Source organism: Perissodus microlepis, chromosome 8 (genome assembly GCF_051167445.1).
Source record: "Perissodus microlepis isolate ML-2025 ecotype Zambia chromosome 8, ASM5116744v1, whole genome shotgun sequence".
NCBI lineage: Eukaryota > Metazoa > Chordata > Actinopteri > Cichliformes > Cichlidae > Perissodus > Perissodus microlepis.
The window spans coordinates 29,357,882-29,373,116 of NC_140468.1; the positions used below are offsets into that span (position 1 = coordinate 29,357,882).

The following is a 15,235-nucleotide window of genomic DNA, read 5'->3' on the forward strand; positions in this document are numbered from 1 at the left end:
AGACCTTTCAAAATAAACTGAATCACGTGAAAGAGCAGATTATTTACGGATGAGAAGTAAAAAAGAGAAGCCAGGTGCTAAAAAACAAACCTTAGACTCAAACGTTACAACAGGCTTTTCCCCGCAGCACGCCGTGGAATAAATACTCACAAAGAAAACGGCGCCGTTACAACTTATGTCTAAAAATGTATCATTTCATGCATCGGTTAAAACACTCGACTCCAGCTACACGACGCACAGCTGGAAACACTTCACGCAAATCGAGCTGCCCGAGATTCACAGACTTTACAGAAAATGTTACATTTTTGTGATTTATATCGTTATCGGACGATAGAATTCTAATATCGGGATATGAGATTCTGGTCATATCGCACAGCCCTTGTCCAGAGCCAGCATTTACCGGGAGGCTCCTAATGTTTCATGAAGGATGAAGGAATCTAATCTGTATCAGCTTTGATACAGTACTAACACTCTGCTTTAGGTGTCTCTTGGTACATCTGACTGATAAGATGGGAATTTAAATTCCAATAATATACAAATATATACTTCTAAGGATATAAATAAAAATGGAATAGCAGCAAATCAGTGCAGCTATTTATGTAGATATGGTCAAGATGACCAATGTGTAAAAATCCAACATTGTTTGTAATTTCAGCTCACGTTTGAACAAAAAGACAGAAGCTGAAAGATGAGCGGCTCTGTTGACCTGAGAAAGCTGTGCAGGTTTTATCATTTTATGTGAGTTTTCTCAGTGAACGAGTACAATTTTTCAATTAAAACCGTGAAAAGTTTGCATTTATTGGTTAGTGGAGAGAGACCGAGGTTTGAGCACATGCAGCACAGGGCCACTGATCGGACTCGCACCGTTTCAGCCATGTGGTCGCCTGCTCACCCACTGAGCTAAACTGGCACACACATAAGAAAGGGTTTGTTTGTTTTTTCATTTTTCTGTTCATGTTTTATCCTCTTTCTTCTGCTGTTTGTTAAACTGTTACCCATCTACTCCTCTTTCAGGTCTATTTATGATGACCAACCCAATGCCCACAAGCGCTTCATGGAAAAGCTTGATGCCAGGATCAGGAATCATGACCGTGAGATTGAAAAGATGTGCAATTTTCACCACCAAGGGTTTGTGGATGCCATCACAGAGCTCCTCAAAGTCCGTGCTGATGCAGAAAAACTGATGGTAAGAGAGATTACGTTAAACATAACTAGCGACACCTAGAGGTGATAGTAAGAGAGTTCGCTTTTATTATACATTGGCTTTTTAATTTAACAGTGGGTGTGTGAACTCCTGCATTGTGAAGAAGAGAAATTTATTTTGGATTATTGGTAATCTGACAGTGCTCAGTGATCTGAATCATAAACCTTCCTACTGGATTCAGTGAAGCTGTGATCACACGAGTTGTGCACAAATGCCTCAGCACAGTCTGTGACTTCAGATCCAGGCTAACGTTCCCAGTTCTTTCTTGGATTTCATTTAGAAAATCCTGACCAACGTGATGGTTTGATTTGGAGTTATTTATTGTCACATGCGAAAGTTGAGGCTCTGGTGTGAAATTTATGGTTTTCAGGGTTTTTATCGGTTCTATGATTATTTTTATCGTTTTTATCCTTAACTCGGTTTCCCTGGGTCTTTTCCTGTGTGTTATGAATAAATCTTTTTTTTTTGGTACCAGTCCTGGTTTTATTTTGTTGTATTTATCTGCGACACCTTAAAGGCCGGTCTGTGGAAATATTGTCGGACATAAACTGGTCCGTGGCGCAAAAAAAGGTTGGAGAGCTCTGGTCTAAATCAAGTTTTTCAATTTTAAAGTTTCGGTTTTGATAAACAGCCAGCTCTGGCCTAGCCCTTTTATGTTTTTGCTACCTGCAGGCTCATCCCACTGATAGTCAGACTTGAAAGGCACTATCTTGGACTGCAGCTGGGAACAGTAGTCCCTGTATTGCTTTATGTGTAAAAGCTGGGAGCTGCAGCACACTGCAAATAACATGCTGAGCTCACTGAGGCTGCAGTGCCAGGCAGCTAAGTTGAAGTCCGTCTTTGGGACGGCTTACCTCTGAACTTTCGTCTCAGGTTACCAGGTGTTTCTGGCCCAGGAGACCCAAACTCTGTTCCGTATTGGAAAAGCCATCCTCCTTGTTGGCTGTAACTGTCAGTGTCTCTATTTTTCACCTGTTTCTTTGCTGCCAAATATCACACACTGCATATAAAGGATGGCTGTAGATTGCTACATGTAGTGAGGTCACCTATTTTTTGTGGACTCTGCATTTAAGACTCAACATTAGACTTTTGGCCACATTAGCCATGTCATGCTGTGCTGTGCAGGTGGTGCTGTGCTCCGTTATCAGCTAAGGTTAGTGAGCTGCATTCCCAAACTGTATGGGTGCAAAGCACAGACACATATCTGCTAAGTAACAGACTAAAATATCAGAATTTCACTTATCCACACCAAATCAACTTCTTGGGCAGTCTTTACCATACAACAAGACAACAAAGCATAAATATTTATATTTGTGTGTTGGTGTGTGTTTCAATTAATTATTCATATATGACTAAATAAAACAACACAAAATTATACAGGGCGTTGTTGGGATGCTACTATGGAAGTAATCCCTGCAGATGGAGTTGCATAAAGAGGATGTGGGACCTATGGATACATCGAAACCCAAAATCTGGACTAACCGCAAAACAGCTAGTAGCTCAGTGTTTAAACATCCTTAAGAAGCAACTGCTAACACAACTAGAGATTTAGGAAGGACGGCACAAATGCTACGGTCCTTAGAGACTAGTAAAGCGCTATACAAATACAGACCATTTACCATTAGATAGAAGCCACTGACATCAAAACAAGGAAGTTTTCACTCCAAGTCCAGCACCCTGAGACTGTGCGCTCAATAAAAAACTAAAATTCTGTAGATGTTCTCCCTTCTTTGGAAGCTTTACTAAAATAACCAAGAGTTCAAAAATCCCCATCTAGAATTGAAAGGTTTGTCACTGAATCTGTGAGAAAGACCCTGTCACAAGCCATTAAACTCCATGAAAGGCCCAGTGCACAGTCGATAGGCTCAGTTCTCCACTGCCTGGTTAATGGACATGGACAATGAGCTGATTACAAGGCTGAGCAGCTGTAGAAAGGGAAAAGAGAGGGCACGAAGAGATGAGCAGAATAGACATGCAACACCAAGTATGCCAGAACCAACACTGAAGTATTCATAAAATGCATATTGAATGTATCACCAATTTTCTAGGTAAATGTATTTCTAAAGGTGGTATTGGTGTTAGATTCTCACAGGATGTCAGTAAAAAAACCATCCAATCCACACATGCAAAGAAATCAATCAACAGATGTCCATAAATGATGTGTAATAATGAGAAATGACACGAGGTATTAAAAACACTTACTACAATATGTTGAATATTTTGTACAAAAGTCTTTGTTGGTGAGAATGATTCTGCACAGTCTTAAAATCCTGAATGCTTCATGGGCCCCTTCTATGAACTTTCATCTTCATCATCCTCGTAGATGACAGCAGATATTTATCAAGAATGTCTTGGTACATTTTTCCATTCATCCTTCCTGCAATTATTTGAAATGTCCCAGTGCCGTACACTGAAAAACAGTCCCACGCCATGATGTTCCCGCCTCCAACCTCACTGTTGGTATGGTGTTTTTGGGGTGAGGCTGTTTGACCTCCATACATGGTGTGTATTATGGCTATTGTAGAGGTATGTATGCTCATATTGAGGAGGGAACATGTCACCCAGTGTAGCTCCCCAGAGTTTGTGGACAGAGGAGCTCTTTTAAACATGATGGATTATGTGGAATTATAAAATCTTGTGGGAGATCAATGGTAAAATGATTTAAAGTTATGTAAATTATTAAACTTGTGTCTTTTTTCCAAAGGGCCAAGTGACAGACACTAATCGAAGACTACAAGATGCAGGCAGGGAGGTACGTCCATGCTGTTCCCCTGTGAAGAAATCTGCATGTACATTTACTGCAAAGAGAGTTCCCTATAAGACATGACTGTACTTAATCCCAGTGGTGCCCTCTTTTTCACTGTCTCCAACACTGCGTTCTCTCCCACAGGTGACAGCTCAGACAGAGGAGGTGATTCGCTGTCGGGTCCAGCAGAGGAACATGGCGACCACTGTGGAGAAACTCCAACTCTGTATACCAGGTACTAATGCTGCCTCTGCTTCAGTGAGAAGGATTTTGATTTTGTTGTTCAGTTTTGAACAGTGTTATCCAGCTGGCTGACCTCAGGAGTCTTTATATATATATCATAGTTTGAGTATGAGCTGTCACAACACTGTTTCCACTGCTACATGTGATTCCTTTTATAAAGGAATGGAGATGTGGCATGATGCAGATTGAATGCAGACTGGATGCAGATTGAATGCAGACTGGATGCAGATTGAATGCAGTGAATGCAGACTGGATGCAGATTGAATGCAGTGGATGCAGATTGAATGCAGTGAATGCAGACTGGATGCAGATTGAATGCAGACTGAATGCAGACTGGATGCAGATTGAATGCAGACTGAATGCAGACTGAATGCAGACTGGATGCAGACTGGATGCAGACTGAATGCAGACTGGATGCAGATTGAATGCAGACTGGATGCAGATTGCATAAGCCTGCTGGTTTAGATTTTGTCTTCAATAACATGCATGCAATGTTAGAATAATATAGGCCAGTGCACATTTCATGAATCTGAATATTGCATACACGGTTGTTTTTTGTGCAGGATAAAATATTTATATCCAAATATTAGTGAATGAGTTCAGTGAACATCTACCAAAAAACATTTAGAATCAACTCAGGCTGCTTATTGCTTATTGAAGCTATTGATTATTTTAGTAATTGCATAATCTATTGATTATTCTATCGATTAATCGAGTAATCAGATAAGAAATACTTTTCTCTCATTAATGAGTCATGTTGTGAACTTTAACTACATACATCATCTGTCAAAGTCAATAATATAAGATATATATGAAACCTAAACTAAGGCATAAACTCTGAGTGTTAGTGGCCCATGTACATTTCTCTTGGCTTGTAAAAATGCTTTTATTTTTAAATATTAATGCTGTTAATTAAAACAAAATATTTCACATTCAATCTGAAAAATATTATGGAAGTCTTAAAATGAACATGGTCTAGTACCCCCCATGCCCCCCTTTAGACTCACCTCTGTTCGCTGCAGGTATCACTTCCATGTAAAATACCGTTAGTTAGCTTATGCAGCAAGCTGTAACATTTAAACTTGGTGTCAGACTAAGTAATCAGTTCATCTGCATATTTTAATTCAACTTCTGGAGGATTACTGCAGATTTTTCTCTGTGTAAAAGGGTTTATTTGTACGCTGCTTCTAAAAACGTTTGTATTGCAGGTCTGTTTTCAGTTCTGTGGTGACAGTGGCACGCTACAGAGCTGTGCGTTAAATGAAGCATCAAAGCAAAGAATTGTGTCAAGAAATTTTTATAATCATATAATTATTTAAATTACTCGATGAATCGTTGCAGCCTTAGTTCAGTTACATTTGAGCCTCTGAAAATGAGAGAATATAGATAAAAATGGCTGTAACTCATAAGAAGTTAATTCAATACTTAGTTTTAGACTCCTTGAATTAAAGCTAAAAATCTGCACTTCAGTCACATCTGTAGTTTATAATCCACTGTGGTGAGTTTTGTAAAATTCCTCACTGACTCTTCATCAGTGTGTGGATACTGAGTCAGTTTGTTTAGACTTTAATCTTGCGTCCTGTGACTGCCTCCAGCCTTCCCAGCGTCATAAGCTGAAGAAGCTGATTATAACCTTAGTTTTTGGGTATCAAGTAAAAATTATTTATGCATGCTTTTATCTGGCATGTGTAATATTGGAACTTGTATAGCACCTAAGCTGCTGCAACAGTGATGCATCAGTGTGGAGGTCTGCAGTGCAGTGGAGCCTACTGGTAACTAAACATGTTATCACTGTAAATGTGATGTGTGATGAGCAAAACTGACTGAAATGTGTGAACCATCAAACTAATCCTGCTTCCTGTCATTGCTCCCTTTGCAGTGCTAGAAATGTACAGCAAGTTAAAGGAGCAGCTGGAATCCAAAAGGTAAACATCGTAAAGCATTTCACCACAGTATGACCTTGTTTACAGTTTTAAGTCTTTCTTTGGCAATAGGGCTGCCACGATTAGTCGACTAGTCACGATTACGTCGACTATCAAAATCGTCGACGACTGATTTAATAGTCGACGCGTCGTTTTAAGCTTTGTAAGATCACAAAAGACGCAGGAATAAGTAGTAGGATTTAAGAGTGTAATAACGGACTGAAACAGAAGATGGCAGCACTGCATGTACAAGGATGCCAGCTGCCGTTAAACCCTGAAGAAGAAGAAGCTGTGTCCCAGAATTCATAGCGCAGCCCAGCTCAGTTTACAACAATGGCGGCAGCTAGTTAGTTTTAATTGTATAAACCTCAAATATCTGCTCAGTTTATCAAGACACCACATATTTTCAAAAGCGCTCCGACGTTTTCGGAGACGTCTGTTACCCACTAGCTCGATAGCGAGCCGGGGGCAAGGCTCACTAGAGCCCGTGAGAACACCGGACTCCCGGCAAATCGTTTTCAAACCCACCACCGTCTTTCGCTACTCAGGTTAAACATATACAAGTCACTTAGATAAGTTCAAAATGTTATTGTTTGGCTTTTTTTTTGTATTTTATTTGTTCCTGAGTAAATCGGTTTGGCTGAGATTAAAGTTATAGTTTTTACACAGCTGAATAAACGTCAAGCAGACAGCTGATTATCAGAAGTGTGAGATGCTCCAGAATTTACTCCGGTGTCCTGTTATATTTTAGATAGCAAGGAGTTTATTAAACTTCACCGAAACAATCTGCAAATTTCATTAAAATTTAATAAACTATCATCTTGTCTTTATTTTTAGTTAGCACAGACCTTAAACACTTAAAGCTGTAAGCTAATGATAGTTATATAAGAGCAGATGCTGCTGGTGCAATAAGCTGTACGTTTTACATCCAATGGATGATGATCTGATTAGTCGACTAATCGCAAAAATAATCGGTGACTAGTCGACTATCAAAATAATTGTTTGTGGCAGCCCTATTTGGCAATAAAATCACAAGTAGAGAGCGATAAATACAATCAACTCGATACATCATGGTCCAATCATTTAAACACAGCTTTTGTGTTGTAGTTTCACCTGATGTGTCACTGATAAAGATAAATAAATAAAGATAAAGACATGTCAGAAAAAGATGTTATCAATGCAGGACGTAGTAGTTCCTTTTTGCTAGCAGCCTGTCAGAGCACAGGGTATACACACCTGCTGTGGGTTAGAGGTGGACTGACGTCTCAGTTATGGTCAGACGGGGACATCGTGGTGCGTCAGCTTTTATGTTACCAGCAGAGACCCTGTGACAGTGACATATGACCACATGACATGCTAACTGGTTAAAACTGGGCTGCCAAGATGTAGGAAATAGTCAGCTTTTACATTCATTCTTGCATACGTAGCGACAGTGTGGTCTGGAATAAGTTGAGAGTTTATAAAGACCCCCAAAAGTTGAGTTTGTTATCATAAATCAATCTGGGAGGCCTTAAAACTGTAACAAGTTAGCTAGCTTGTAACTGTGACCTGCTTGCCAGCAAATTGAACGTGATTATCGACTGATTAATTGACATGTTGTATGTGCATTCCTTTTCTCTCTCTGTCACTTCCTGTCTGTGACACCCTGCCAACACCATGCCGAAACCAAGCCTGAACCTTCCAAAATAAGATTCAGGAAGTCATCCTTTATTGTTAATTCTAAACATTTCTAATTTCTCTTTCCAGTTTAAAATCTCACCGACTTTTCAGCTCATGTTCTGCTAGCTTGTCTAAACTTTACAAGCCTGTCTCTGTAAAGAGGAGAGGGGTGTTCACTTTGGACAGGAAATATTGACCCTTTCTTGTTCATTACCATGTACCAATTAAGAGACTGGAAGGAAGTGCCCTTGCTCACAGGAAGGCCCCCCCTCGCTGCTGCTCTGTCACGGCTTAGCAGGGGTGGGTTTAAAAAGAAAGATTTCCCGATTCAAAACGATTTTAATTTGCTGCACCCGACGGCACGTACGCACACACGCCATCAGTGCTGAAAGCTGTCGTCCTGGCACTTTCTCCTTCCTCCTGACAGCGTTTACAGTTGATGAGTGTCTTCTGTTCATTTGTGTACAATACAGTTTGAACCACCAATTAGATCCATTAGATCAATTAGATCATGCTTATGAGCATCATGATGGGAGCTCAGCACGCTGACCGTACACTGAACTCTTGTTATTTGTGCCCAGAATTAAAAACCCCAAATACTTTGTGGTTACAGAATAGACAATAAAAAGAAAATACCAAATATAGATGTACAGTGTATGTACATGCAGCTATAGGTCATACTTTGTTGTTATTTATTATTTACTATCATTATATTGGGATGGGTGCTTCCCTCAGACATTTACTGTTGGCCCTGGGCTCAGTGGAGGGGTTATATAGTTCAGATGGCCTGAAAGCACTGGGGGTCCCCCAGGTGTAGCTGGAGGATCTGAGGCTTTCTTACTGTGTATTCATTTGACAACAGAAACAGTGTTTTCTTAGCTGAATCATTCCTTGTGTTGCTACTAAGTTTCCAAGTCCATTTGAAGACTTAATGCTAAATGGTTCTAATAAGTAGCAGTAGTTCTGAATTATTATTACTAATGCTGTGCTGTTTACATCTACAGATATTATGCTGCACTAAAAACCATGGAGCAGTTGGAGAAGGTCTATATCCCAAGGTAGGATCAGACGAAGGCTGCTGAAAGAATGTCACAGTAATGTTGGCTCAACATGAGAAGCTAACAGGTGTCAGACTGTTAGTCTGCCAGCTGTTGCACTGCGCTGGTTTTTAAAATGTATTTCTTTATTGATTTTTTCAATGAATGTAGATGATGTTGGATCGGACTGCTTTTCTTTTTTCATAGTCCTGATGTATCCCTTGCAGGGTCAGTCAGTACAGGTTCTGTCAGATCATGGCTGAAAATCTGCCCAGACTGAGAGAGGAGATCAAAGACATCTCCATGTCAGACCTCAAAGACTTCCTGGAGAGCATTCGAAAGCATTCAGACAAGGTTGGAGAGACTGCCATGAGACAGGTATAGACCTTTTTCCATTTAAAATAATTCAGGTCATAGCAGGGAAAAAATAAGTCAAATTGCTGACGTGTGTGTTTTTGTCTTCAGGCACAGCAGCATAGGACCTTTAACAGTGCAGTAGCCAAGCAGGCCAGTATGGGCCACTACATCAAGCCCGTGTACTCTCTCAATGAGCGAACTCATGCTCACACTCCCAACGGCCTGCTGATGGATGATGACACTGGAGATGATGAGGCTGATGAAGAGGTGAGAAAAGACGTGTGTGTAGCTGACGTGGCGGTGATGATCAGATACTGATGTCTTTTAAAGAACCATGACTGACAGCAGAGATTTTGCCAAGCCGTTCCCTTGGCATAATCTCTTCATAAAAGAAGAGATTATGAAAGTTTCCACTGTTACAGGATCGTCTTTTCCTTAAACGACTGAAAGTAAAGTGCTTTGCTTCTGGACAGAGATACAAATAATAAACTTGAGTACGCCCACCTTTACTTACCAAATAAAAGCAGATTCATCTAACCAAACAAATTCAGGTACATGTATATACTTATATAATTTTTAAATTCAGCAGGTAACAGTGCATCGACCCTTTTTTTTTTTACTGTTAATTTTCCTTCGTACTGCTGTGATGTGCAGCTCTGCTCCATGTGAGGCTAACCCACAGGTGAACGCCTGAGATTCTGCTGCCTGGCTGCTCAATCGTTCTTCCTTCTTCTCTAGTTTTCTGTTATTATATTTTCATCAGACATAACAAATGTGCAGGTGGATGTTAGTCAGTCATTAGTTACAGAGTGATCCATTTGTCATGCTGCATAATCAGGAATTCTGTAACTAAGTTTCTATAATTACATAAGACAGTTTTGTAAGAATGGTTGTTACTTGTTGGGGCGGCTGTAGCTCCGGAGGTAAAGCAGGTCACCTGCTAAGGTTCGTGGTTCGATCCCTGGCTGCTCAAGTCTGCGTGCCATAATGATTCCCAGTTGCTCTCCAATGCATCCATCAGAGTATGAATGTATGTGAAGCTCTATGTTAAATAGAAAGCACATAGCAAAACGTGCTTCTGTGAATGGCTGAATGAGGCACTGTGTAAAGCACTTTGAGTGCTCAGATAGAGCAGGAACGAGTCCATTTACCATGACCAAATAACCAACATATGAAGAAGCAGTTAACATATTCCATTTGTTTGCGTGTGTTCTTACAGATTCTTACAGCTCAGGATCTGGTGGACTTCTCGCCCGTCTACAGGTGTCTACACATCTATACTGTGTTGGTAGGTGTCTGTGGCGGAAGCTAATAACTAATGCTATCCATTGGTCTGCCTTATTTCTCTGTTCATTGGATTTTGATTATCTAATGACAGCTATGCTAATTAACTGGAATCAAGGTTATAGTGCTAACATCCAACGTTACCCCTGAAATACAGCAGACACAGCTGTTTCATGATCAGCTCTAATGCTTGTGATTACATCAGACATCCTGCTGCACATTCAGAAGAGTCTCAGCTCTCCTCTCTGTGTCACCTAAAATAGTGCCGGGTCTGTTTATTACCTAAGCCCCATGAAGCCCAGAGCAGGTAAAAAGGACGGGAATGCAGACACAGGAAGGTGAAGTGTGGACCCAAACGCAGACAACGAAGATGAAGGTGGATGTTGAACAGAAAGCGAGCCTTTATTTTAGCGAACACAACAACAAACAAAAGCAAAGGACGACTAACACGGAGCTAACAAAACCTATACTGGGAAGACTGAACACTACATGAAACCTGACAGATGGTCCGACGAGGAACAAAGGAAAACACACACCATACATACACAGAGGATAATGAGGAAATAGGAAACAGGAGGGGAACGCAGCCGAGACTAATCAGGCATGACGAGGAGAGCAAAACTATAAACGCTAACAGGACACGGGACTGTCAAAGTAAAACAGGAAATACATGAACATAGAGACAAGGATGACTGGAAGTAACACAAGGGACCTAACAACAAAACACAACAACTAGAAATCACCAAAACACTAAAGAAGCAAGAAATACAAACTAAAAGCCACCGAGTCTCCAGACCCAGGACCAGGACAGTCTGTGGAAAGGCATTTGATAGTACCTGAGTGTTCTGGTTTGTAACATCATATATCACATAGTTAATTGATCTATGTCTGTATTCTGTGTGTGTGCAGGGTGACCGAGAAACATTTGAGAACTACTACAGGAAACAGAGGAAAAAACAGGCCCGGCTAGTTCTGCAGCCTCAGGCTAACATGGTGAGCAACACAAGCGCTTTAACATATGTGAATGAAATTCAGACAAGCGCTCGGGGTTTTTTCAGTGGGCCTTTCATTGTGACTCTACATGGCACTAAACACAGTCTGCCTTGTATTAATTTTTCCTAGAACCTGTGTATTTCTTACTATGACTAAATAGATTACTCACAGATCGTACAGGAGCTGCGATCCAGCTCTGGCAAAGCTTAGAAAACCATGACTGTTACTGTTTTTTCAGGGGAAAAATAAACAGCTGTACTTTGTATTTAAAAAGTTATAAAGGATGTTTTAAAGTTTTAGGTGAACATCAGGAAAAAGCAAAACAGCCCCAGAGCAAGATGCTGCCACCAGCATGCTCGGTGCACAGATAGGTGGCACCATCTCAGTCCATATCTTTACCATGGAGAGTGGTGCTGGTTCATCAGCTTCCAGGTCCCAGCAGGCTTGAGCCTCGGTGGTTCCTGGGATGAAGTCACAAAGCAAAAGCCATGTCAAACAAGAGCTGCAGAAATACAACTTTTAACTTATTTTTTCTCCCTCCTATTTCAATATTTGCCTTACTGGTGACTGTTACGTTTGCATTTGTATTAACATGGCTTTGTGTCTATTTGTGTGTGTTTAGCATGAGACAGTGGAAGGCTACAGAAGATACTTCAATCAGATTGTGGGGTAAGATGTTCCTTTCAAATGCTCATCAGGCTGTTTTGTTTCACTGTGAACCTAAATCTGTGTGTGTGTGTGTGTGTGTGTGTGTGTGTGTGTGTGTGTGTGTGTGTGTGTGTGTGTGTGTGTGTGTGTGTGTGTGTGTGTGTGTGTGTGTGTGTGTGGTCAGGTTCTTTGTTGTAGAGGACCATATCCTCCATGCCACTCAAGGGCTGGTGACCAGAGCTTTTACTGATGAACTGTGGAACATGGCGCTGTCCAAGATCATCGCTGTACTCCGGACACACTCTGTAGGAGCACGCACACACACACACACACACACACACACCTCTAATGTCTGCAGGGCATTGACTGTGAATGGAAAGGATGCTGAGAGTTAATAGAAATGATAGTTCCTTCATTCAGTGGATGATATACCCCTCACAGGTCAGCACACCCACAAACACACTAATGATGTCACTATTAAGAGCAGAGGTCAAAACACACATACACATGCAGGCAAAGAGGAGGCCATTGTGACCTTAATGAGAGACAGATTGCAACAATAACAGCAGATAAAGAAGGCATATTCCTGCCCGCTGGAGCCCTGTCAGTTGTAAATGACCCCGAGGATTATGCTAACAGGCTGGAGAATAGGCCGCACAGCATGGGTGAGAAGACTAACAAAGACCTGGTGTCCTCTGTGCCCCTCTGCTGTGCTCTGACAAAAGCAAGTCCACATTGTCGGGCTCCTGCACTTACAGCGAGTGCATGGTCAGCTAAAAGTAACAAGGCTGCATCAGATTGTTTAAAAAAAAGCAAAACGAATACATGCAGATGATATACTTAATGCGTAAAATTCTCCCAGTGCGGGTCAAATAGATACAATATGTTTTCAATAGACAACAAAACGCAGCTTAAAGAGCAGATTTAGCACATTTGCATTCATCACTGGTCTGGATATGGTGGAAGTAGACTTAATTATTTGTCATTTTTTAAGATTGTTGGGGTAGATGGAGAGGCCAGCCATTGGTACTGAGTGTCCAGTCTCAGGCTGTGTTCATATACAGCTGTGCTGCTCTCAGGGTGATAAATCACCCTACTCTCTGGAAAAATGAGGACCTTTGTTAATGCACTGGCTTAACTCGTTTGTCATGTAGGCATTTTGACAGACTTCCTATAAAAATGTATGTATACCTAGTTAAAACTCTACACAGTATACAGTGCAGTTACTTCATATGTATTCAAAGGCCCAAAGTGGGTCATGGAGCAGGACGATGATCCTAAGCACATAAGCAAATGTGCTGCAGAGTGTCAGGAAAGAAAAAGAATCAAATGCTGTGTTTGGGGCTCTGACGTGTGCTACGCCTAAACAAAGCTCAGTGAACTGAAACAATGTTGTCAACAAGAGAACTTCACACAATCACAAGTTCAGTTACTGCTAAAGGTGGTCGGACAAGCTTTTGAATGACAGGGTGTTCAATGTTCAGAGGACTGCAAAGACTCACATGAACATAGATTTAGGAAGCAAAGCAGATAATGCGACGTTAGACCAGTGTTTGGTGATGACGCTCTTTTTCTGCAGTCATACTGTGACGACCCAGACTTGGTGCTGGAGCTGAAGAATCTTATAGTCATCTTTGCTGACACACTACAGGTTGGTTAAGAGTGGGACTTGACTTGTTTGTGACTCTGCCGTGTGAAAACGTGTTTTCTGACTGTGTGATGTTTGTGCAGGGGTTCGGCTTCCCGGTAAACCGTTTGTTTGACCTGCTGTTTGAGGTTAGAGACCAGTACAACGAAACCCTGCTGAAGAAATGGGCACTGGTTTTCAGGTGGGCTTCACTCACGTGTGACGTCTGCCACAGTAGGACGTGCAGAAACACTTTGGCACAAAGCTAAAGAATGACAATTTGACAATAACAACTGTGTTTGCGGTAAGGCTTTCTTCTGCTGTGACGTCCCCGTCTGTATGCAGCCTGCATATTTTGTTTGAACAAAGCAGAGCAGCTAAAAACACACAACTAAAACCAGAATCAGCTTTGTTCGTACTGTTTCAGCAAAGCATCAGCACCATGTGAGGGAAGTTGTTCTTTTTTTCATATCATTGATGCTGAAAATGGCACTGAGACGACATTAAACTGAAAAATGGGATGGAAACATTTAAAACATTTTTTTTGTTTCTGAACAAACAGTGGAGACCAAAGTGTGTGATAACTCTGATCTGTGTTCCCATAGAGAGATCTTTGAACTGGACAACTACAGTCCCATCCCAGTGGAGACAGAGGAGGAATATAAACTGGTTGTCAGCCGCTTTCCCTTCCACGATGCTGAGATAGAGAAGGTAATGTGTTCAAGTACCACCGTCTCCCCAATCTGGCACGGTTGCATCCACGCAAAAGAAAGATTTCCTAAAAGACAACTTGTGTTGGATGAATATTAATACAGTTTTTCTGTGTGCATAAGCAGCAGGACTTTCCTAAGAAGCTGCCAATGTCCCAGTCTGTCCCTCAGATCTACACCCAGGTCAAAGAGTTCATTTACGCCAGCCTCAAGTTCTCAGAGTCACTACACCGCAGGTACACTACTCTATGTTCACTCGCCACACGAACACTTCTACATATCTAATCTCCCCGGACTGCCGTCTCTTCACTTTGCAACTGTCAAGTTTGTTGTGTGTCCAGTTCAACAGAGATTGATGACATGTTGCGAAAATCTACCAACCTGTTGCTGACAAGAACTCTCAGCAGTTGTCTGCAAAACCTTATCAAGAAACCTCACATAGGACTGACTGAGGTTAGAACTGCTCACACACACACAGTCGTGAAAAGCATTCAGGATTCAGGCTAGAACTGTAACCTTGTCTCTGTAGCTGGTACAGATCATCATTAATACCACCCACCTGGAGCAGGCCTGCAGGTATCTGGAGGAATTCATAACAAACATCACCAACGTCTCCCCAGAAACAGTTCACACCACAAGACTCTACGGACTGTCGACCTTCAAGGTGATTTGTGCCTTTAGCAGTCACCTTCTTCATACCTTGGTTGTAATGAGTTTACTGTTAGCTTTCTTACCTCTGAGCAGTCTGGCCATTCTTTTCTGACTTCTTGCTTTTTCATCCGGTGAACAGATTCACTTTTTTAGT

At 41.4% G+C, this 15,235-nt stretch overlaps 1 protein-coding gene across 4 annotated transcripts in view; it reads left to right on the forward strand.

Annotated features, from left to right (window-relative positions):
- Positions 1 to 15,235, forward strand: part of exoc6 (exocyst complex component 6) — a 64,943-nt gene that overhangs the window by 19,243 nt on the left and 30,465 nt on the right. For all 4 annotated transcript variants that reach the window (XM_084938543.1, XM_084938544.1, XM_084938545.1 and 1 more), the window contains exons 2-18: positions 1,015 to 1,186; positions 3,909 to 3,956; positions 4,095 to 4,185; positions 6,073 to 6,118; positions 8,779 to 8,832; positions 9,039 to 9,189; positions 9,277 to 9,435; positions 10,388 to 10,456; positions 11,362 to 11,445; positions 12,068 to 12,114; positions 12,278 to 12,398; positions 13,673 to 13,744; positions 13,825 to 13,922; positions 14,326 to 14,431; positions 14,557 to 14,666; positions 14,772 to 14,883; positions 14,960 to 15,094. In XM_084938543.1, coding sequence (XP_084794669.1) covers positions 1,015 to 1,186; positions 3,909 to 3,956; positions 4,095 to 4,185; positions 6,073 to 6,118; positions 8,779 to 8,832; positions 9,039 to 9,189; positions 9,277 to 9,435; positions 10,388 to 10,456; positions 11,362 to 11,445; positions 12,068 to 12,114; positions 12,278 to 12,398; positions 13,673 to 13,744; positions 13,825 to 13,922; positions 14,326 to 14,431; positions 14,557 to 14,666; positions 14,772 to 14,883; positions 14,960 to 15,094 — 1,675 coding nt within the window. The remainder of the gene's footprint in view (positions 1 to 1,014; positions 1,187 to 3,908; positions 3,957 to 4,094; positions 4,186 to 6,072; positions 6,119 to 8,778; positions 8,833 to 9,038; positions 9,190 to 9,276; positions 9,436 to 10,387; positions 10,457 to 11,361; positions 11,446 to 12,067; positions 12,115 to 12,277; positions 12,399 to 13,672; positions 13,745 to 13,824; positions 13,923 to 14,325; positions 14,432 to 14,556; positions 14,667 to 14,771; positions 14,884 to 14,959; positions 15,095 to 15,235) is intronic.